Below are 25,245 nucleotides of genomic sequence, written 5' to 3'. Positions count from 1 at the left end.
AAAAACAGGTTGAAGTTGAAAGGTTGAAGTACAAGAGCTGATTAAAGAAACAAGTTTCACGGCTGTAATGGTGTCTTTATGTTATGTGGTACCAAGTGTGTAAGCCATGGTTTGATGCAAAACAGATTTCTGACTCACAACATCTGCTCACATCATACATTAGCTTAGATATAACAGTGTACCTTGATCTATGAGAATTTCATTGGGTAGCCCCACTCAGCTGAATAGCTCCACCAGAATTGGCTCTTGTGATGTTTTTCGATGTAGTTTTGTTGAGTGGGACCACCTTGGGATAACACATGGCATAGTTGACCATCACCAGAATGTACTTTTTTTCAGGAGAGGGCAGAGATAGATTGAGAGGGCAGGTTTAAGCCCAGGCCAGTGAAAGTGGTTTTGGATTCTTTCGTTAGTGTTATTTAACACCAAGTGGCGTCCAAACGGCATTGGAATGGGCCAGGTGCATCCACTTTTGCCTACAGGACCACCAAGGGATCACAGGGTTCATACCCGTTGTGATTTATGGTATTATAACAGGTTATTCTTTACCACAAGGTATGAGACCGGCAAGGGCTGTGGGTGTGCATCAGCTTCACCCTCTATAAATAAAACCTGTTGGTCAGCAACGTTTTAAGCGGGGACCATCCTTTGCAGTTGGGCAAAGTTGTTAAGTCAAGTTCCAGAGACATCTAAAAAAGTTTTTTTTTTTTACATAAAGAACATATTTGACATTGTTGGATTGTTGTTTGTAGAGTAATAAGCAAAGAAATAAAATAAACAAATAAAACTTTTCTGTTCTGGCACCTAGGGGGTAGAATTAACTTCCTGTAGTTGTTTGAACAGCTGTCTCATGCATTGCTTATGAGTTGTTAGTGCCCAGTGTTAAAATGAAAAGAAATCCCCAAATAAGGTTTAGACCGATGCACATCATTATTATTATTATTGTTGTTGTTGTTATTTATTTATACACTAAATAAATAATATTAAGTCAAGTCAACTAGGCTTTAATGACAGTTAGTACACAGTAAAATGAAACAACATTACTCCTGGACCAAGGTGCTACATGCAACATAAATTTACAACATAAATTAACAGAAAACTAACTAGCTAACTTAAAAGCCTAATTAGCTGGCAAGCTGAGACAAGACAGATTGACATGACGTCATAAATTAACAACATAAATTAACGAAAACACTAACCAGCTAACTGCGAGTTCTAATTAGATGGCTAGCTGGGATAAGACAAGACCAAATTTTTAACAGGTTAACAGGGAACTATCTACATTTTATACAAAAGAGACAACAAAGTGCACATGCAAATGTGCAAACAAAAGTGACAATGTGACAAAAATGGCATTACAATACTCTGTGGTAATGACTACTTAGTTATTTATTTACTACTTCAGTAAACATAGTCAGAAGAAGAAAAGGAGGAATGTATGATTCCTACTACTTTTATGTAGATAAAAAGGAATTTATGTTTTGTTTTAGAGATTGATGTGTACTGCCTATAGAATTTCTAAAGGGCATCCCCTGTTTCTGGATCTATAGTTCTTACAGTCTTACTAGACCAACGTTCCAATTCAATTTAAAAAAGCTCAAAATCCAGTTGAGGTATACAGCCTGATCAAAGGGGTTTCTAATTCTCCATTAGTATCAACCTCTAACCTTTGAGGTTTTGTTGATAAGCATTTGTACGTTTTTAACAAAAAATAAATAAAAAAAACACTGGTATGTGTAAATAAATAAATAAATAAATAACATTTTGTTGCAAGAAATGCACATTGTCCATAACATTTCCATGACCTTTTCCTCAGGGATAGAGCTCCCATAGGCAGTGATGTCATACGAGTAGTTCACATTTGTAAAAACTTAAATAGGAGTAATTTCCATAATATTTTTTTTATTTCTAAATATTTACAGTATGTCTAAACTATTCATTATGTTGTAATATATTTTGTACATGCTCATTTTTAGTTTCATACATTGTTAACCCTTTAATTTAAAAAAGTCTATTTTAAAAGTCGCTCTGATTTGGCTGATCTAATTTCTCTGAGACCGACAATTAAATTGGCTAAAAAGAGCTTGAAACTATTTGAAGTTTGGCATGTTTTTCCACCACTAGTTAAAGCTAATTTCATTTAAACATTAAAAACAAAAGCACTAGCACAAATTAGAAAAGTTTTTAAAAGACTCTGGTGTCTGTTGATCTGGACAAAGTAAGCAGGTTTTTATTGGAGCAATAAAAGCCTAAGTGAGTCAGCATTTGTCCCCAGGTCAGAACCCAAAGCAAGCTCGAGAGCAGAGCAACAAGCGGTTCAAATCACATCTCTTATATATTGTTACCAAAGAATGATGTATCTTATTCTGATATCAAGTTGAACTCTCACTTGCACTCGGCATGTATTTCATTAATTATTTTGGAGGCAGGTGTGTTCCCACAGTAAGAAGGGTATGTTCTTTGCTCTGCTTGGTACAGTGATAAGCACAAGGTCGAACCGATCTGCTATCCTTTCTCACATAGTGATAACCTCTCTCATGTTTAATCTGTAATCTTTGGTATCACCAATTTCTTTGGTGATAGGTGCCACGATCCATGTAATCAGCATTTTAATACAAATTCAATCTTACATATTGAACTCCTAAGCTAATTTAATGTTGAGACTGTTTGGCAGAAGATCTAGGATTAGTGTTACAGCCACTGTTTTTTTCCATGTGAAGAAAAAAAAATTATTAAATCTTATTAAAAAAAAAATTAAAGTTAGGCCAATAAGATCCAACTGGCAAAAAAAAAAGATACATCCAACTGTCAAAACATTCATGTGATTGTTTATGTTGATTTTAAAGTAACTATTTTATGACCTCATAGTAATGTACAAAATGGTTTCTTTACTTAATTCACCTCCCTTTATAATGCTTGTTTAAGTTAAAATGAGAATAAGAAAGAATCTTTATAGAACATTCCAACAGTCTTTAGAGTCTATCTTAGATAAATACGTATAAGATTATTTTTTCTGAGGAGAGAGATCATTTACTGTAATACTTGTGCTACAATATAAACATCACTTGTCTATTGTGGTTTCTACTGGAAACAGCAAATTCCACATTGGATTAATGTCTTTTTAAAAAGTCATGTAATGTTACTTTGTTAACTGATAGAGGAGGAGACTTAAGCACCTAGTGTTTTTTCGTCTTGGCAGCATATAAACAGTTCTGTGCAGCCTCAATTTGTCTTGAATTTTGATGCTTTTCAGTTACTATTTTTAGGACAGAAGACTGTGATCATCTAAAAACCTAACTATTTCGAATCTAGATTGATCAAAAGGCATGGATTTTGTGCTTAGAATTGTTTTCCCTTTGTTTGTTCTCTCCTTTGGGCAGTTCTTAAGTGTTAGTAACGGACAGGAAGAGAGGTTTCCTATAGGCATGATTACAGTTAGTAATGGACAGAGATGGGGCTCATGGGCATATCGAAAAGATTTTTGTCCCTACAGAACCTTTGCTTCAGGCTTTAGTCTCAAAGTAAGTACATTTATATTAAGAGTTCTTTCAGCGGTGATGTTTGATATGTTTTTTGTATGCACATTTTGTTTTAAATCACCCCACAGGATCTCAGTAGGATTCTGATCTGGGTTTTGACTTGGCCAGTCCATAACTCTCCGTCATTCTTTCATTTTAGTCAGTCTTTGGTGTGTCTTTATTGTGGGCAGTATAAGGTACACCTGTGCACTACTCATGATGTCAGATCAGCATCCTGATGTGGCACACCTGTGTGGTGGGATGGATTATCTCAGCAAAGCAGAAGTGCTCACTATCACACATTTAGACTGATTTGTGAACAATGTTTGAGAGAAATGGTAATATTGTGTATCTGGAATGAATTTTAGATCTTTAAGTCCATCTCATGAAAAATCGGAGCAGAAACAAAGGTGTTGCTTTATATTTTTGTTGAGTGTATATATCTGACTCCCAATATTGTTAAAATGATCAAAATTAGATTTTTTTCATATTATTAAATGTGTGTGTGAAAGAGAGCGAGAGAGAGAGAAAATCATTATATATAATAATGATTAATAATGACATTTTGTCTCTCTGGTTTCTCTCTGTTTGAGTTGAATGTTTTATTACTTATTTAACATATTTAATTTTAACTAATGTTAATTAAATGTTTTTCTTTCAGGTTGAACGACTAGTAGGCGATGGGGATAATACAGCCCTAAATGGAATTGCCCTCCGCTGCACTGTACTTGAAGCAGAAAATAAGTTATATTCTACAGTGAAATCTGATGTAGGGAGGTAAACTTTCACATGCAACCAAAATAATTTAGCTTACATTTTACACTCTTCAGTATACTGGAAAAATTGATAGCAAGTACACTAATGTACACAAACCACTTGCTGACTACACAAGTGAAAAATGAAAAAAAAAAAAAATATGCTAAGTATATTAAATCCAAGCATATTTAAGTATGCTTGCAGCATACTAATGTTTAGGATACTTGAAGTTTGCTATTTTGAAACAACTAATTTTGTATCAAGTGTATTTAAGTTGTAATTAAATTGTACAAAAGCACAATTTTAAGTGTGTTAAGTATACTTTTGTGTGCTAAAGTGGAACAACTTCAAGTATACTTAGTACACTTACAGTATATGGCTGTGTGTGTACTAATGTACTGTACTGTATATACCTGACAGTAATTAATACAATTTAAGTATATATTTTTTGAATTATACATTACATATATATAAGTGTACATGTATAAGTACATTACAGCAATTTTTACAGTGGTATAATACATATACAATACATGATTAATATACTATGAGTACTGTATATTCTTATTGCAGCGGTAGCATTTCTAGTCTCTGGTTGGCTGGAATAGTTGCAGAGTTACAGATGTCGTCATTAAGACTGCGTGTGTTTACTGCAAGATGACGCAATTTGGTGGCGGCGTGCCGCAACTTGCTGCAAGCAACATTCGAGAATTTAAATAAAAGTGTTGTGCTTCACTGACTAAGTACAACTATGAATTGTGTATAATTACTTGGCATAAAACAAGTTCAAGTTCAAATAGGCTTTATTGTCATTACAACCATATACAGTTAGTACACAGTGAAACGAAACAACGTTCCTCCAGGACCAAGGTGCTACATGCAACATAAATTTACAACATAAATTAACATAGACACTAAACTAGCTAACCAAGAGGCCTAGTTAGCTGGCTAGCAGAGACAGGACAGAGAGACCTAACATAAATTACAACATAAATTAACAAAAACTAACTAGCTAAGTATAACATTTTTACAGACAACATAAAGTGCACGTGCAAATGTGCAAACAAGAGCAACAACAAAATGACAGTGCGCAACCACGACATAACAGAACATAAAATATGGTGTTGAGGTAGTGGGTAAACATAAACATTCTTTAAAAGCAGCAGCAACAATTGAGGAATTAGTGCAAAAATTAGTCCAGTAATGATCATTGTGCTAAAGATAAACAGTGAAGCATTTACAGGTTGGTGTGTATGATAATTTGGTGGTGTAGGTCAGTGTGTCTGCACTTGTGTTGATTAGTCAGTCCAGTCCCAATATTTTGAGGTAGTTGAGTTAAGCTGTGTGATAATGTTTGTGTGTGTGTGTGTGTGTGTGTGTGTGTGTGTGTTGATCAGTCCAGTCCCTTTTTGTTGAGGAGACGGATGGCTTGTGGAAAAAAACTGTTGCACAGTCTGGATGTGTGTGCCCGCATGCTTCGGTACCTTTTTCCAGATGGCAGGAGTGTGAAGTGTGTGTGAGAGGGGTGTCCGATCAGCCACAATGCTGGTGGCTTTGCGTGTGGTGTAGATGTCTTCAATAGAGGGGAGAGAGACCCCGATGATCTTTTCCGCTGTCCTCACTATCCGCTGTAGGGTTTTGCGGTCCGATATGGCACAATTCCCAAACCAGACAGTGATGCAGCCGCTCAGGATGCTCTCGATAGTTCCTCTATAGAAGGTGGTCAGGATCGGTGGTGGAAGCTGGGCCTTCCTCAGTCTTCTCAGAAAGAAGAGATGCTGTTGGGCTTTCTTGTGTAGGGAGCTGATGTTGAGGGACCAGCTGAGGTCCTTCTCTAGGTGGACACCCAGGAATTTGGTGCTTTCGACTATTCCCACAGAGGAGCCGTTGATGCTCAGCAGAGAATGGTCGCCTTGTGTCCTCCTAAAGTCAACAACCATCTCCTTTGTCTTGTCAACATTTAGAGACAGGTTGTTGTCTTTACACCAGTCCATTAGCCTCTGCACTTCCTCTCTGTACGCTGACTCGTCGTTCTTGCTAATGAGACCCACCGCGGGCGTGTCATCAGTGAACTTAATGATGTGGTTCGAACTGTGTGTTGCTACACAGTCGTGAGTCAGCAGTGTGAACAGCAGGGGACTGAGCACACAGCCTTGTGGGGCCCCAGTGCTCAGTGTGTGGGGCTGGAGGTGCAGTTCCCGATCCGTACTGACTGAGGCCTACCGGTCAGAAGGTCCAGGATCCAGTTGCAGAGGAAGGTGTTCAGGCCCAACAGGTTCAGCTTCCCAATCAGTTGTTGGGGGATGATAGTGTTGAATGCTGAGCTGAAATCTATGTACAGCATTCGAAGATATGTGTCCTTCTTGTCCAAATGTGTAAGGGGCAAGATGTAGTGTAGTGGAGATGGCGTCGTCCGTTGAGCGGTTAGGATGGTACGCAAATTGCAATGGGTCCAGTGAGGAGGGCAGCAGGGTCTTGATGTGTCTCATGATGAGCCGCTCAAAGCACTTCATGATGGTGGGTGTAAGTTGTAGCAAATTAGCTTAAAAGGGAATATTTACAACTAATTATAACTGGTTATAACTAATAATAAATATTTAGATTAGAATTAACTGTAGCAGAATTAATGTACAATTATCTGATCTGTCCGTCCACCGAGCAGGTACTATAATTATTTATCAATTCTAGGAAAGGTTATTTCCTGGCCAAGGAAGGATAGCTTCCCTACTTTGCAGTGCTAGCAGTAATTTAGCATGTAACCGACGGATCAACAATTCAGTGACTTTGGATTGTGTGCAGCACACAATCCAATCTATAGTGAAAACAATTAATTTAATAAAGGGGGCTATAGCTAACATATAACCACGTTAAACAACACATACAGTACATACAGGGTAAAAGAACAGTGAGGAAGAAAGAAAAGAACAAAAGAATGGCAGTACTTCACATCGATTAACCACAACCCAATGAGAATCATCAAAGACTCAAGGTTCACCTTAAAAGGGGCTAAAACTTATACACGCATCTAAAGAGTTTTAAAGGATACTTGCATTGGTCTCTGTTTATGAAAAAGAGTCCTGATTCAGTAGACACGAGGGTGTAGATGGTCGATCTCAAGGTGTGCGCTGGAGATTTTCCTCTGGTTCCTCGAGAGGGAGGAATAGTCCACAGCGAGTTGACAAAGTTTCTTGAAGGTAACACTGCCGAAGGTTAAACTCAAGAGATGAGTTTTGCAGAGAGTAGAAGAAGTGTTCGTCTCAAAAGAAGAGGGTTTCTGAGCACCGAATAGCCTGGGTTAGGGACTTTTGATAGTGCCCTGACACACCCACTGTTTGGGTGGAATGGCCAATCAAAGGCATGAATTTTTAGCGGGAGAAACTTTCTTTGTCTCCTTTTATGGCCCATTGGAATTTTTACTGCTGGTCCAGAGGGTTGTTGCAGTTTATTTCAAAATATTGTAGAAAGTACATAATGTCTTTTGTAATCACATGGAATACATCATTGTTTGAGAAATAAGGATTAGATCATTTTGATACCAAGAAAGGCACTTTTAGGAGATAGGAAAAAGGAGATACATTTATACACTTGAATATAGGCAATTAGAGTCTAAATAAGGCAAATAAAAAGTTGTAACTAGTGTAATCAGATAAGGGAGCATACATACAATGCCTGCATATACAGGATACCTTTATAATAGCAAAATCATGGTATAAAATAGAGTAAATGTCCTTATGTGTGTGCGTGATGTGTATTGCAAGTGTGGAGCCAGACCCCTGGTCTGGTTAGACTGTTGGTGGCTGGCTCAGAGGTCCCCTGCTAGTGTTTGGAATGTGTTTGAAGTTTGATGTAGAGACTTGGGAACTGATCTGTTTAGCCTCCTTGTGATAAGGGTGGGGAACTCACTGGCAATAAACACCCATATAAATGTAAAACATGGGTCCAGACCTGTAATTTATAGGCAAATGCCAAAGGCTAAAAGGGTCTCTTGCATTCATAGAGTCCAAACGATCATCTGTGATCCTAACCAGACGCTACAAAGTGCAATGGGATGGTAGTCATTGAGACAGGACACAGTAGACTTTTTGGGCACGGGGACGATGGTGGTGGCCTTGAAGCACGTGGGAACGACGGCTTTTAGAGAGATGTTGAAGATGTCGGTGAGAACATCTGCCAGCTGTTCAGCACATTCTCTGAGCACTCTGCCTGGGATGTTGTCTGGTCCAGCAGCTTTACGTGGGTTGACTCTGCGAAGAGTTTTCCTTACCTCAGCTGTAGTGAGACACAGCATCTGGTCGTTCGGAGGAGGGGTGGTCTTTCTCGCCGCCACGTCGTTCTGCCTGTCAAACCGAGCTTAGAAGTTGTTCAGCGCATTTGGGAGGGAGCCGTCACTGTCACAGGCAGGTGATGTCGTCCTGTCGCCGCTGTCCCTAAAGTGATTGTGGATTCTCTGGGCATGTGCGCGCCTTGCCTCTCTGATGGCCCGAGAAAGTTTGGCCCTAGCTGTTTTGAGGGCCACCTTGTCTCCCACTTTGAAGGCAGAGTCTCTGGTCCTCAGAAGTGCACGCACTTCCGCAGTAATCCACGGTTTCTGGTTGGGTCGTGAGATCGGACAGTAGAATTTATGGTTCCATCTATCACAGCAAGCCTTCCAGGTCCTGAAGCAGCAAAACAACCCCAGACCATCACACTACCACCACCATATTTTACTGTTGGTATGATGTTCTTTTTCTGAAATGCTGTGTTACTTTTACGCCAGATGTAACTGGACACGCACCTTCCAAAAAGTTAAACTTTTGTCTCATCGGTCCACAAGGTATTTTCCCAAAAGTCTTGGCAATCATTGAGATGTTTTTTTTAGCAAAATTGAGACGAGACTTGATGTTCTTTTTGCTTAAAAGTGGTTTGCGCCTTGAAAATCTGCCATGCAGGCCGTTTTTGCCCAGTCTCTTTCTTATGGTGGAGTCGTGAACACTGACCTTAATTAAGGCAAGTGAGGCCTGCAGTTCTTTAGATGTTGTCCTAGGGTCTTTTGTGGCCTCTCGGATAAGTTGTCTCTGCGCTCTTGGGGTAATTTTGGTCGGCCGGCCACTCCTGGGAAGGTTCACCACTGTTCCATGTTTTTGCCATTTGTGGATAATGGCTCTCACTGTGGTTCGCTGGAGTCCCAAAGCTTTAGAAATGGCTTTATAACCTTTACCAGACTGATGGATCTCAATTACTCTTGTTCTCATTTGTTCCTGAATTTCTTTGGATCTTGGCATGATGTCTAGCTTTTGAGGTGCTTTTGGTCTACTTCTCTGTGTCAGGTAGCTCCTATTTAAGTGATTTTTTGATTGAAACAGGTGTGGCAGTAATCAGGCCTGGGGGTGACTACAGAAATTGAATATTTTTGTGTGATAAACCACACATTGTGTGATAAACCACAGTTAAGTTTTTTTTTTAACAAGGGGGGCAATCACTTTTTCACACAGGGCCATGTAGATTTGGAGTTTTTTTTTCTCCCTTAATAACGTAACCCTTCATTTAAAAACTGCATTTTGTGTTCAATTATGTTATCTTTGACTAATAGTTAATAGTTTTTGATGAGCAGAAACATTTAAGTGAGACAAACATGCAAAAGAGTAAGAAATCAGGAAGGGGGCAAATAGTTTTTCACACCACTGTTTATAAATTAGATTTTTTTCATACATAATACTTTAATCATATATAAACTCATGCTAGGGTACTTTTACTAGGCTGAAGTATTTCTGTTTTATTTGCTTACTTATTTACTTACTTACTAACCAAAGAATGCTTTAGTAAAGGGCTTTAAAACAATGGCAGTATGAATGACAATAGAATATTACAGAATGTGCGAGTTGACGCCCATGCACCAATCACTGACCATTAAAATGTTGAATTTAAATTAAAATGCCACTTATATATATATTCATGTTTAATTAAATTCTTGAATCATCATGTTTACCCATGGGTTTACTGCATAAACACAGGAACAAAAGGGAGGAAACAGAGACATTTTTCTTTCCGTTTTTTGCATTGAGTTTAATCATGCAGCACTTTTAATATTAATGTAGCAACCCAACAGTGTGATTAAAGTACCCGAAATAACACAGAATTTTGACCTAGCATAAAACAACCCAACGATGTGTTTACAAAAACCCAGCATTTTTACTAATGAATGGAGGAAGTGCAGTCAAAGCCCGGGGATTCTGCATGCTCTTGCATTGTATTTAGCGAGTAGCATATATTTTTATGTTTGTTTCATATTATGTCTGTAGTTTTATCAATAAATCTGCTTATATCTGCGCACACGTTTATCAGCCTTTTGATCAAAAAGCTGTACGTGCAACTCACTTTCACTTTGCACAAGGCAGTGTTTATTGTTTAGTGTTTATTTAAAGCGCATAAACACAATTAATTAATTAATTGTTTTAGGCTAACATATCATACATTTTTGTATTATTAGTTGTACTTCGTCTTTTTGCACACATGGTGCGTTACAATAGCAATAATAATAGTAACAATAATAATAAATTCGGAGCACTACTACTATCAATGATAATAATAATAATAATAATACTGAATGGAGAAAGCGCAGTTACAGAAGTATAATCATTGAAGGAGAGAAGAAAATAAAGAATAAATACATATCAGTATTTACAGTTTGAGCTCGACACGTTTACAGTAGGTGGACAACCAGAATGCGTATTACTGTCGCACTCACTGCCGTCGGAAAACGGCAGCATAAATCAGTTGCATTTTAAAGTCATTCGTGAAATGACCGCCAGGTGGCGCAAAGTGACATTTTTTTACTCTACGCAGTTTAAAATATAATTAAGTCATGAAAAAGTCACAATATGTTGTATTGAAGAAATACTACAGTAATTGCAATTTCCACATCTGAGTATTTTATACAACAAAAATACAAAATCTGAACCAGAGCTATTGATATTTATTACACAATAATGATAAAAAAAAAAAAATTGGTTAAATGTTGTTTAGACAGACAACCAAGTTCACTAGCTAATAATTTTATTTGTATAAAGAATGACCTGTTATATCTCTGTTTGTAACTGTTTATTATTATGAGTTTTCCTCACCTCAGCTGTAGTGAGACACAGCACCTGGTTGTTCGAAGGAGGGGTGGTCTTTCTCGCCGCCACGTCGTTCTGCCTGTCAAACCGAGCGTAGAAGTTGTTCAGCGCATCACTGTCACAGGCAGGTGATGTCGTCCTGTGTCGCCGCTGTCCCTGAAGTGATTGTGGATTCTCTGGGCGTGTGCGCGCCTTGCCTCTCTGATGGCCCGAGAAAGTTTGGCCCTTGCTGTTTTGAGGGCCACCTTGTCTCCCACTTTGAAGGCAGAGTCTCTGGTCCTCAGAAGTGCACGCACTTTCGCAGTAATCCACGGTTTCTGGTTGGGTCGTGAGATGATGCTCTTGGAGACAGTGACGTCATCGGTGCACTTGTTGATGTAGCTGGTCACTGATGACGTGTACTCCTCCAAGTCAGTGAAGTCGCCGTAAGTTGCAGCCTCCCTAAACATGTTCCAGTCAGTGCTCTCGAAACAGTCCTGAAGAGCAGAGATGGCTCCTGCTGGCCAGGTTTTCACCTGCTTCAGAACCGGTTTTAAGCATTTTAAGATGAATGGTCTGTATGCTGGAATTAGCATAACAGAGATGTGGTCTGAGTAGCCGAGGTGGGGGCGGGGCTCTGCCCGATATGCGCCGGGGATGTTTGTGTAAACAAGATCCAGCGTGTTTTTCCCTCTCGTTGCAAAGTTCACATCCTGATGGAATCTAGAAAGCACTGACTTGAGATTTGCATGGTTGAAATTTCCAGCAACAATAAACAGTCCATCCGGGTGTGTATTTTGCAGTTCACTGATCTTTGTATACAGTTCCCATAGCGCTTCCTTAGCATTAGCGCTAGGTGGAATGTACACTCCGATAATGAAAACAGTGGTGAATTCCCGTGGTAAATAAAAAGGTCTGCATCTAACAATCATAAACTCCACTAGCAATGAGCAATAACTAGAAACTAGCACAGAGTTCTTGCACCATTTTGTGTTGATGTAAACACATAAGCCGCCACCACGAGTCTTACCGCACAGAGCTGCATTTCTGTCGACGCGAAACGAGGCTAGCCCGTCTAGCTGAATAGCGGCGACCGGTACTCTGTCGCTGAGCCATGTCTGCGTGAAAACAAAGACACAGCAGTCTCTAACCTCACGCTGTGTAGCCTGCTGGAGTCGGATGTAGTCCAGTTTATTGTCCAGGGAGCAGACGTTAGATAAGATGATGGATGGGAGAGCCGGCCGGCTAGGGTTTGTTTTTAGCCTAGCACAGACTCCCGCCCGCTTGCCGCGCTTCCGCTTCCTCGGGCACTGCTTCCAATGACCCTTTCTCCGGCCTCCGGCATCAGGCAACGCCGAGGCTTCGAGGCCTGGTTCACGCAGCAAGCCGAGGACGCATAGCTTTTCCCGCAGCTCATCAGGGATATCATTAACCGGGTTATTTAGGTTGAAAAGTGTCTGGCTGTTGTATGTACGAACACCAGTTGCGAAGATATCCATACACATAGAAAAATAAACAATATTGGTTCCAATGCTGAAGCAAACATAAATTTTATTTTGTTTTACAACAGATATTACATAATGAACGTGTGTATATGTGCTCCATATTATTTTCATAATGAACTTCGTGCTTTAAAACTTTCCTATATAGTTTTTGTAATGTCTTAAAAGGGACAAAACAGTGAAAGACATGGCAATGCCTCGGTTCAAATGGTATTAAAATTAATTTAATTTCCTGATAGTAGGCTATCTGATAGTGTTAATTATGCAAATGTCCTGATTCGTGAATATGCGAAAAATGTGTCGCCATCATCAGACGACATGAATGAACAATATATATATTGTAGCGTTTTAACAATGATAATGACCATGAATAGCTTCCGGCATTCCTTATCATTAATACGTAGGGTTTACATAATAAAGACAACGAATGACGGTTGCATTGTCCACCAATAAATATAGACATTTTAATGTGGACACAATGCCAACGCATCCGTCATCATTAATAAGTAAATTTTTAGCTCTGGGTCAGAGTTGTATCGAATCTTTAACGATTTGGTTAAATTTGATTAATTGAATAAAAATTTATAACGTACACTTTATCGACTACCCGTCCAGCGTTTAGCACAATTTAGTGTATCTTACCAGTTCTGGTTATCACATGGCCAACGGCTATAACACACAATCTAGTATTTAGCAATTTATGAGCAAGGTAACACAATCTGGGCAAATGTTTAGACTTTAAAATACATGACCAAGACAACAGTTCTTTATAAAGAAACGAGAATTTATTTGACTAATCTACGATACATGAAACTACACTACTTGAACGCACGCACACACACATACACAGCAACAGTTTGGCAAGTGCGGGACTTCGTTGCGGGACTTTGGAGTTCTGGCACGAAGTCTCGTTGAGAGTTCTTGAAGAGCGGATGACGCCAGCAGCGGCGGCGCAGCGCCCGCAAGGGCGGGAGCCCGAGCTGCTTGGAAGATGTTGTAGGTTGTAGTTGTGATGATATCTTCTCTTCTTTTCTACTGTGGACTTCCTGAGGGTTTTTGTCCCTTGGGGGTCAGTCCGTCCCACAGGTGATTCATCCAATCGGATGTGATTGCAGGGCTTAGCCACACCTCACGTGGTTCCTCCTTCCATGCATAAATTAGCCAGGTGTTTCGGCTGTCACGTGTGACCCATCCGGTTGGAGTTTTTAATACTTTATAAAAAGTAATTTTGCATGAGCTCTGTTCATGCTACCAATTACCCATGTTCACCAACATTCTTGAAATAAAGCCAGCTTGAGATTGACACCAAACATTACATATCTTACCCACTCATTCCTTCCTTTATCTAATAAAAAGGTTTGTAAATGCTGATTACACCTTTAACGTTATGCAGATTAATTAAAAATATACACAGGAATAAAAGAAACTGAGTAAATATATGTGAATACGTTTTGCCCTACTGGCACACTTTAAAGATGTTTAAAATAGTGTCCATGCCGTATGATGAGGCCCCTTCCCCCCCAGCTCGGGGTGGAGCTGTAAAACTGTCTTCTTTGTTTACCGGATCGCCAATTTACACCCTCAGTTTCGGGGTCTACTTCAAAGCATCTGGCCTTGTGGAGTTTCTTAGTTTTACAGACGTCCCCCCTTAAGATAGCAAACCAGATAAGGTTATCAGGATGGTGCCATGCATGCTGGAAGAGGGTGTTCAGGAATGTGATCCATTGACCTGGAGCCCTGTTATTCGCTACAATATATATATATATATATATATATATATATATACATATAATGGTACCAATCAAATTTAAGTGATTGACAAATTTACTGAATATATTATGTTTTTATGTGTATACAGTATGTGTTTGTATGTGAATATATTATATAATTATGTGTTTGATACGCTATAATCCACCACACTTCTGAAGATCACAAAACTCTGGACTTCTTGTAATTCCCAGAATTTCAAAATCTACAAAAGGGGGTAGGGCTTTTTCATACTTAGCTCCAAAGCTTTGGAATAGCCTTTCAGACAGTGTTCGGGGCTCAGATACAGTTTCCCAGTTTAAAAGTAGACTTAAGACGCATCTCTTTAATCTGGCATATGCATAACTCATCCCATAACTTCATACTTCAGTACATCTATCCTGAATGGCAACTACACTAATTCTCTCCATCTGTTCTGTACTTTTCTACCCATCCCGAGGCATCTGGAGATTGTACCAGCCTCAGTAGACAAAGGCCAACCCTGCGAGGATCCCAAGGCATCCAGAGAAGGACCAGCTCCAGCTGGATTCTGCTTTATGATGGTTGGAGCTTCACATCCTGCTCCTGTACTCCCAGTGATCCAGACCCCATCTGCCCTCTGCACCTACTGACTCATCCCTATGCTGAACTGGACTTCAAAAATGTTAATTTAAAGAATTTGTTATATTGTACTTTCAGCTGCATAACACACATGATGTTATATCATCTTTATCTGTTATCAGCCAAATGAGGATGGGTTCCTCTCAAGGTTTCTTCCTAGTGCCATCTCAGGAAGTTTTTCCTTGCCACTGTCGCCGTCACCCTTGGCTTGCTCATCAGAGACACTTAATTCATTCATCTCATTATTATCTAGACACATTTTTCTCACACATACACAATTTATTATTATTATTATTATTATTATTATTCAATTTCATTTTTTTTAATGAATTTCTTTAATTTTTGTGAAGCTGCTTTGAGACAATGACCATTGTTAAAAGCACTATATAAATAAAATTGAATTGAAAATTGAATTGTTTGTGCGCGCGTCTCATATGTGACATTCATATAAAATGCAATTTGTGATAAGTGTTTGTGGATATGTATGTAACGACGCGGGTCACGCGAGGGGCAGAGCCGCGCATAAACTGTTCAGAATGGGCCGGGTCGTGATACCGCGACACTCCGTGTGATCATCCGGTCGCACCGGTAAAAGGTGTCAGGGCCAAAGACAAAGCGCGCTAAAGAAGACACAGGCAAAGCCCAAGCCTCTGTCTGTCAAAGTTAAATCGTTTTAAACCCCCCATTTCTGTAAATTCCATTAAAAGCAAAACCGGTTTGATACATTTACACCTACCATGAATGAAAGGTGAAAAGAGGGATTACAGTAACTGGGGGGTTCTGTGGGTGCACGCTGTCGCGTTGTATTCAGCGAATAGACTAAAACAAAATCCTGTTTGCTTCAGCATTGGAAACAATATTGTATTAGGCTAACTTTATTATTATTCACTTTTGTATTCTTTGTATTCGTCTTTTTGTACATACGCGTGGGCATCTTTAAATTTGAACAGAAAATAATAGTAGGTTGGTAGAACCTTCATTTTTCATATAACTTAAATGGCTAAATGAAGTTAAATATACACAATTAATTAATAATTGCGTTTGCTTTACATATGAGCACTCATTGAGCTTTTTCTTTTTATATACTACCATATCATATACAGTGGTGTGAAAAACTATTTGCCCCCTTCCTGATTTCTTATTCTTTTGCATGTTTGTCACACAAAATGTTTCTGATCATCAAACACATTTAACAATTAGTCAAAGATAACACAAGTAAACACAAAATGCAGTTTTTAAATGATGGTTTTTATTATTTAGGGGAAAAAAAATCCAAACCTACATGGCCCTGTAAGAAAAATTAATTGCCCCCTGAACCTAAGAACTGGTTGGGCCACCCTTAGCAGCAATAACTGCAATCAAGCGTTTGCGATAACTTGCAAAGAGTCTTTTACAGCGCTCTGGAGGAATTTTGGCCCACTCATCTTTGCAGAATTGTTGTAATTCAGCTTTATTTGGGGGTTTTCTAGCATCAATCACCTTTTTAAAGTCATGCCACAACATCTCAATAGAATTCAGGTCAGGACTTTGACTAGGCCACTCCAAAGTCTTCATTTTGTTTTTCTTCAGCCATTCAGAGGTGAATTTGCTGGTGTGTTTTGGGTCATTGTCCTGCTGCAGCACTCAAGATCGCTTCAGCTTGAGTTGACGAACAGATGGCCGGACATTTTCCTTCAGGATTTTTTGGTAGACAGTAGAATTTATGGTTCCATCTATCACAGCAAGCCTTCCAGGTCCTGAAGCAGCAAAACAACCCCAGACCATCACACTACCACCACCATATTTTACTGTTGGTATGATGTTCTTTTTCTGAAATGCTGTGTTACTTTTACGCCAGATGTAACTGGACACGCACCTTCCAAAAAGTTAAACTTTTGTCTCATCGGTCCACAAGGTATTTTCCCAAAAGTCTTGGCAATCATTGAGATGTTTTTTTTGTTATTTGTGGATAATGGCTCTCACTGTGGTTCGCTGGAGTCTCAAAGCTTTAGAAATGGCTTTATAACCTTTACCAGACTGATGGATCTCAATTACTCTTGTTCTCATTTGTTCCTGAATTTCTTTGGATCTTGGCATGATGTCTAGCTTTTGAGGTTTATTTGGTCTACTTCTCTGTGTCATGTAGCTCCTATTTAAGTGATTTTTTGATTGAAACAGGTGTGGCAGTAATCAGGCCTGGGGGTGACTACAGAAATTGAACTCAGGTGTGATAAACCACAGTTAAGTTTTTTTTTAACAAGGGGGGCAATCACTTTTTCACACAGGGCCATGTAGATTTGGAGGTTTTTTTTCTCCCTTAATAACGTAACCCTTCATTTAAAAACTGCATTTTGTGTTCAATTATGTTATCTTTGACTAATAGTTAACGGTTTTTGATGAGCAGAAACATTTAAGTGAGACAAACATGCAAAAGAGTAAGAAATCAGGAAGGGGGCAAATAGTTTTTCACACCACTGTTTATAAATTAGATTTTTTTCATACATAATACTTTAATCATATATAAACTCATGCTAGGGTACTTTTACTAGGCTGAAGTATTTCTGTTTTATTTGCTTACTTATTTACTTACTTACTAACCAAAGAATGCTTTAGTAAAGGGCTTTAAAACAATGGCAGTATGAATGACAATAGAATATCAAAGACCATGCGAGTTGACGCCCATGCACCAATCACTAACCATTAAAATGTTGGATTTAAATTAAAATGCCCCTTATATATATATTCGTGTTTAATTAAATACCTAAATCATCCTGTTTACCCATGGGTTTACTGCATAAACACCGGAACAAAAGGGAGGAAACAGAGACATTTTTCTTTCCGTTTTTTGCATTGAGTTTAATCATGCAGCACTTTTAATATTAATGTAGCAACCCAACAGTGTGATTAAAGTACCCGAAATAACACAGAATTTTGACCTAGCATAAAACAACCCAACGATGTGTTTACAAAAACCCAGCATTTTTACTAATGAATGGAGGAAGTGCAGTCAAAGCCCGGGGATTCTGCATGCTCTTGCATTGTATTTAGCGAGTAGCATATATTTTTATGTTTGTTTCATATTATGTCTGTAGTTTTATCAATAAATCTGCTTATATCTGCGCACACGTTTATCAGCCTTTTGATCAAAAAGCTGTACGTGCAACTCACTTTCACTTTGCACAAGGCAGTGTTTATTGTTTAGTGTTTATTTAAAGCGCATAAACACAATTAATTAATTAATTGTTTTAGGCTAACATATCATACATTTTTGTATTATTAGTTGTACTTCGTCTTTTTGCACACATGGTGCGTTACAATAGCAATAATAATAGTAACAATAATAATAAATTCGGAGCACTACTACTATCAATGATAATAATAATAATAATAATACTGAATGGAGAAAGCGCAGTTACAGAAGTATAATCATTGAAGGAGAGAAGAAAATAAAGAATAAATACATATCAGTATTTACAGTTTGAGCTCGACACGTTTACAGTAGGTGGACAACCAAAATGCGTATTACCGTCGCACTCACTGCCATCGGAAAACGGCAGCAGCCAAAATAAATCAGTTGCATTTTAAAGTCATTCGTGAAATGACTGCCAGGTGGCGCAAAGTGACATTTGTTTTACTCTACGCAGTTTAAAATTTAATTAAGTCATGAAAAAGTCTTAACAATATGTTGTATAGAAGAAATACTACAGTGATTGTAATTTCCACATCTGAGAACTTTGTACAACAAAAATAAAAAATCTGAACCAGATATATTGATATTTATTGTATAATAATGAGTCAAAAAAACAAACATTGGTTAAATGTTGTTTTGACAGACGATCAAGTTCACTAGCTGATAATTTTATTTGTACAAAGAATGAACTGTTATATATCTGTTTGTAACTGTTTATTGTTATGTTAAAAAATAAATAAAAAATACATCAAACTTTAAATATAGAAATAACTGGTAAAATAGACTTTCAGAATAAAACATTACAATAACTCAAAAAAGACGCACTAAAGACGCTGTGTTGTTTCTGTAAACACATCGTTGGGTGGTTTATGCTGGGTCAAAATTCTGGGTTATTTCGGGTACTTTAAACACATTGTTGTGTTGCTCATGTTGGGTCAGATGTAATGATTGCAAAATGCAAAATGTTTGAAATATTACTGTTACTGTGTCACAGGTGTAGTTTTCGGAAATTTGAGCTTCAGTAGGCTACATCCCCCGGCGCTCTGCGCATAACACCGGTCCAACGCAGCCTTGTAAAGAATTTCTAAACGTGGGCTATTGTTGTTTACTTAGAATATTTGTTAATTTAATTTGGCAGAGTGGCAGAACGGAGCACGCGGAGGCAGCCCGCCTGCACGAAGTGAAGGCGCCACGAGAGCGCGAGGATCAAAGGGCGGACTTCCAGTGTCCTGTTTGAAGTCCCTGGACCGCGTCATATTGCCCCGCTCGCATGCCACTCTGTCCTGCTCCACCGCATCACGTACTTCCCGGACTCAACTCCGCGCCTCGCCTGGCCCGAATAGGCAGCTCCGTCCCTTTATATACCTGCCGCCTATCTAGGGAGCCTACAGAGTGAGCGAGAAGCGATAGTATATTTGGGCGCACGCCCTTCATAGGCGCACACCGTGACATATCGTGATCCACGTCTTTAACTTCGTAATCTAATCAGCGCTCAGCTGCAGGCATAAAGTAAAAAAAAATGCGTTGGGGGAAAAACAGCAAGGAGAATCACCCTGACCATTTTAATAATTCACGTATACACAGAGTTTTGGTTCATTTTCTGACACGCTAAACGTGGGCCATTATTGTTTATCTCCTCCTCTCGCACGCATAAAGTTTTCCCGAGCGCGGAGGAATTTTGTTGTAATATTTAATAATATCTTTGCCGTTTAATCAGGGTCTCTTATTCCTATTTGTCCTGGGATGTAAGTGTTACTGTGTGTGCTTAACAATGGCAGGCAACGTTCAAATGCAAATTATTCACCCTCCCCAGGTGTGAATCAGCTGTTCTCACCTATACATTCAGATAAATGAAATGCAGCCCTCCCCACTTTAAGACCTGGATTTTGAAGACTTGCAGTGATTCAGGCCTCTTTTTAAATTTCTGCAAATTTTATCTTCTGGATTTTAGATTCTAAAATTGAAATTATTACTGTTTTACTGAAATAGAAGAAATGAAGATTTTCTTTATCATAACATAAATTGTATTGGTTGTAATCACTCTATACACAATCATTTTCGTCATTGTGAGCGCACCTAAATAAAATTAGAGTCTTTTTTTTTTTATGACATTTTTTTTACTCTACGCAGTTTAAAATTTAATTAAGTCATGAAAAAGTCACAATATGTTGTATTGAAGAAATACTACAGTAATTGCAATTTCCACATCTGAGTATTTTATACAACAAAAATACAAAATCTGAACCAGAGCTATTGATATTTATTGTATAATAATGAGTCAAAAAAACAAACATTGGTTGTGTAGCTATATAGCTTATATAGTTTTTACAAATCTACTACAAATTTAAAGAACACAAAATAAAAGATGACACAAGACCCAACACGTGTAGCTTTTCTAATTACACATAAAATCTAAAGGCTCAGTGTGTTAACGTTTACGTTACTTAAATTCAATCCTAAGAATATTTTTTAAGTAATTGTAATTATAAATTTGTACTCTAATGTTAATACTGTGATTATGAATTCGTTTAATTACAATGGTTCACTTGATTTTATCTGCAACTACATGCGACTATAGCCGAGCTGCGACTCATTAATCCTGGAGAGAACAAATTAAGGCCTGAGGAGTCAGTCTGTAGTTATATAGCGCCACTCAGCGGTAAAAGCCAGCAAACGCACAAACCCAAATGCAGTTGCCGTGCGCGGCGACGGTAAAAGTCGCAGACTGCCTGGCCACCTACTGTATGAGCTCTGTCGCTTGCTGTCAATGGGCGCCTAAGAGACATAACACATTTTCGGCTTCAGTAGACACACAATACTTCAGACTGAAACACGACTGCCCCCTACAGTTAATGAAGGGTATATTTTTACAGCTTGCTCAGCACAGCCGCGGCAAGTCGCATCTGTATAACGCTGCTGCAGTTTGTGCAAGTGTAGCTTTTTGATAGTAAGCGCACAGAAAAGTGAGAGGTCAAACATAAATTATCTTGAATAAGGAAAAATGACTTTCAGTGCACAAAAATGAGTCTAAAAGCGCGCACGCACGAGAGAGTAGTGAACTAAATATAAATACATATGAATAAGTACATTTAAATTTAACTGATAGTATACTAAGACGTATATTGAAAATTGTATTCTAAAATATACTTTGTAGTAGCACAGCTCTAGCCCCTACAGCACTTGTATCAACTTTAAGCTTAAAAGCCCTAGACAAATCTGGGCTTGTAAGCACAAGTGCATCACATATCATAGCCTTCACACTGTCAAATGTAAATCTTACTTTGACACAAAATGAGTTGAACCCACATTGTCCATTCTATCCATTCTTGGCAAAGGATAAGCATTAGGGACTGTAACAACATTAAGATGTCTATAATCAGTGCATATCCAATAATAATTATCAGGTCTAGGGACCTATAAAAAGGGGAACTGCAAGCGCTACAACATGGTTTGGCCAACCCCTGTTCCAATAAATATTTAACCTCTTCCTTTACGGCTGCTTTTAACGAATTTGATACAATAAGCTTGCTGCTTAATAAGTATAGTTGTGGTCTAGTGTGATTTAAGGAGAAACATCCTGAAAAATGCTAGGGAACTTTTCATTTAGCCAGTTACTGTACCGTCACTCTTCTAGGGATCAAGCTAATTATTTAAGAAAGAATACAAATCAAATAACAACTCACAGTTTGAAAGTCTACAAGAGGCTTGAGGTACGCCTAGTTCCAACCTATCTGAATCTTCAACAGTGAGCTCCTCACTACTATCGTGTACAGAAATTAATCTAGCCAGGACTACCTTACCATTAGTTAAGTCCTTGGCTTCTTAACTAGAGATGCTTTCATGAGTTTGATATTGTAGCGTTTTACCGCCGGAAAGGACGTTGGAAAGACGAGTGAGCTTAATTGCTGCCCAATGCAATGGCTGGGACTACTTTATTCTGCACACAGCATGTATAGCATGAGCAGCACATTCACACGAGAACCTACTGTACATACAATTCAGCCTAAGCATAAACCGGAGCACATTCAACAAGTCACACACACACACACACACAACATGGCAAGGCTCTGGTCGTCAGCCATCGCCCCGCCTACTCCACAATATGTTTTCAGCATATTACTATGACAGATGCAGGTTGAAATTTCCTAGGAATCATCTTATTGTCATACCACTGCTTCATTTGCAGTTCTGAACAACCTTAGGCAAACCAAATGCAGTAAACACTAACCACAACAGGAATAGTAATTCCATTTAAAGAAACCTAAAATTTTTCCAAAAATTTTTGGAAACCTAGTAGCAGTGCACATTAGAGTAAGTAAATACTAGTTTTCAGAAGTTCTAGACACAGTCAACAAGGACAAGATTAAACGGCTCCCCAAGTACAGGTGTAGGGCAAAGGGGGACTAAAGAATTAACTTAATTTGGCTTCCCAGTACACCAACAAACACGGCAATACTGAGGAAACTTCACCACATCATTCCTAAGAGCAGGCCAAAAAAAAATGCTTAAGAACACATATGTTTTGCGACCTCTAGGTATCCTGACCAGGGGTGATCATGGGCTACCTCAAGTACATGTTGCCGGTACAGATGCTGTTGAAACCTAAGAGGGAAGACTATTTGACTATCAGAACATATTTTTCTATATAATAGGCCACCTGTCTTTTGTCCACTTTTTCAGGGCCAAACACAGATAAATACACTTCACTAGGATAGGATCAGTCTTTTGAGCTTTAATTTCCCAGAATTAATGTAATGCACACCGCTTACCTAAATATCCCTGTAGCTAGACCCAAGTAAAAATGTACATGAGGGAGGGGAGCCTTAATGTACTGCATTCTAATCCCCTTAAAAAAGACATATGTTCCACGGAATAAGTGCTCTGAAAAGGGTAAATTGGCAGCTAATAAATGACTGAGTGGCCCAAGTATTACATAGGATTTTAACTGATACTGGAGTTTGCTCTTTACCAACCAAGGGACACATATCATCAGTTACAAATGGCCGATAACTAGAATTAAAAGATTATTTGACTTCATGTCTAATAGAAGGTAGAGATGTACATGTTTCTGTACAATGATGTTATGTGACTCACTAGCTCATGAAAAAAAACAAAGCCAGATCTTAGGAAGTTCTCTATAAATTTGGATCCCTAGCTCCAGACATGAACTACTAGCACCTAGGTAACTTTGGTTTAAAAGAAGTAAATAAAAACCAGATTTGTTCTTAACATAAGAATTTCTATTGTTTTTTCTTCCCTTTAAGCTGGGGGGTGTGGACACAGGACATTTGGTGCAAAAACGGAGTGCTAAGTGCATTTCAGTTACGCGTGGAAAATTTTCAAGAAAATGATGATGATACCGCTGTCAACAACATAAGGTGATCAATATCTACTAATTACTCTAATCAATTTTTAAAAGAAAATGTATTCATTTGAAGTCTGTGTATACTGTATATGTTTATAATGTATTAATATTGCTTTATGGGGCCTCAAAGTGGCGCAGTGGTAAAGTGCTCGCCCTATCATCCGGAAAACGCTGGTTCGGTTCCCGGGTGATGCTGTAACCTCTGACAGCTGGAGGCTTTGAGAGAGCTAAATTGGTCGAGCTCTCTCAGCAGGGAGGGATGAGAGGTACAGTGCTCCTACATTAATCACGGCTCTAAGCCATTCGGTGTGTCTGTGAGCTCGTTCACGCGGAGGGAGCGGATAGCGCTGTCCTCCGAGTGTGTGACGCTGCCCCCGATGGTGCGTGAGCAAGAAGTTCTAAAAAAAAAGAGGTCGGCTGCTGTCACGTGGTTCGGAAGAATCATGTGCCAATCCTTGGCCCGCCTGGCTGAATGGAGGTAAGTAGCCTTAATGTGGGAGCCCACCCTAGGGAAGGAATTGGACATGACTAAATTAGGGAGAAAATCGTGGGGAAAGAATTGGACACGACAAAATTTATTTAAAAAAAATCTAAAATAAAAAAAAAGGCTTTATAATAAAAATTGTACAGCTCAATAAACAGATTTTTTAACTTCCAGTGCAAATAAACATGGCTTATGTTATGAAATAATGCAAAATTTGTTCTTTAAATAATAATAATAATTTAAAAAAAAAACAGGTTCTTATGCACGTCAGGAGAAATACTGACTGGCAATGGCATGTCCTGGGGAGAATGGGGTAAATGGAGTCCTTCGTGTAATGGGGCAGGGATTTGCGGAATCCAAACGAGAGTTGAGCCCATGCAGTTTACAGGAGATGACACTGCTCTTAATGATGTCCGCTTCTATTGCTGCAACTAAGGTAGTTTTTATTCTTGTTGCACCAGGAAAAATATAGGGATTTTTCTTACAGTAGGTGTAGAAAAGAATCAACCCTTTCAAAAAGAATCACATTTTGTTGCTTTGTAGTTTGAAATGTGGACATCTTTATTTTTATCCAGCTGTATTTACTCAGTGCAACTTTTAACGCACAAGTAAAAATATATTTAAAAAAAAAAATGAATATGTTTAAGGATCAACCCCACCCCCACTCTAAAAATTACTTGTAAACTAAAGCATGTAAAGATTACCATCTCAATAGCACACAAAGCCATTTTACTATAAACTGTGGTCATTTTAATTACCTCAGCATTAAAAGATGGAGCATTTCAGTCCCTGGTACTGCAAACAGTCAACTATGGATGTAAGGTCACTGTCCAAAGATCTTCAGGATAAAATTTGCACAGGCACATATCAAAAGTTAGATATAAAACAATTTCAAAGACTATTACTGCCTAGAATCACAGTGAAGTCTAATATCAGAACTAAAAAGTATTTAATACAAACCAAACTATTGGCCAAGAGAAAACTGGTCATCAACAGAGGCCACCAACAGGC

The 25,245-nt window shown here is 38.6% G+C and overlaps 1 protein-coding gene across 1 annotated transcript; it reads left to right on the top strand.

The window, feature by feature from the left end:
• Nucleotides 1-3,326: 3,326 nt before the first annotated feature.
• Nucleotides 3,327-24,669, top strand: LOC128507988 (vitelline membrane outer layer protein 1-like). Its single transcript, XM_053479179.1, has 4 exons — nt 3,327-3,521; nt 4,180-4,295; nt 23,650-23,763; nt 24,489-24,669. Exons 1-4 carry the CDS (start codon nt 3,327-3,329, stop codon nt 24,667-24,669), a joined length of 606 nt encoding a protein of 201 aa, XP_053335154.1.
• Nucleotides 24,670-25,245: the final 576 nt, after the last annotated feature.

This window comes from Clarias gariepinus, chromosome 19, assembly GCF_024256425.1.
Source record: "Clarias gariepinus isolate MV-2021 ecotype Netherlands chromosome 19, CGAR_prim_01v2, whole genome shotgun sequence".
In the NCBI taxonomy this organism is placed as follows: Eukaryota; Metazoa; Chordata; class Actinopteri; order Siluriformes; family Clariidae; genus Clarias; species Clarias gariepinus.
The sequence above is the reverse complement of the archived record's forward strand: the minus strand, read 5'-3'. Positions and strand labels throughout refer to the sequence as shown.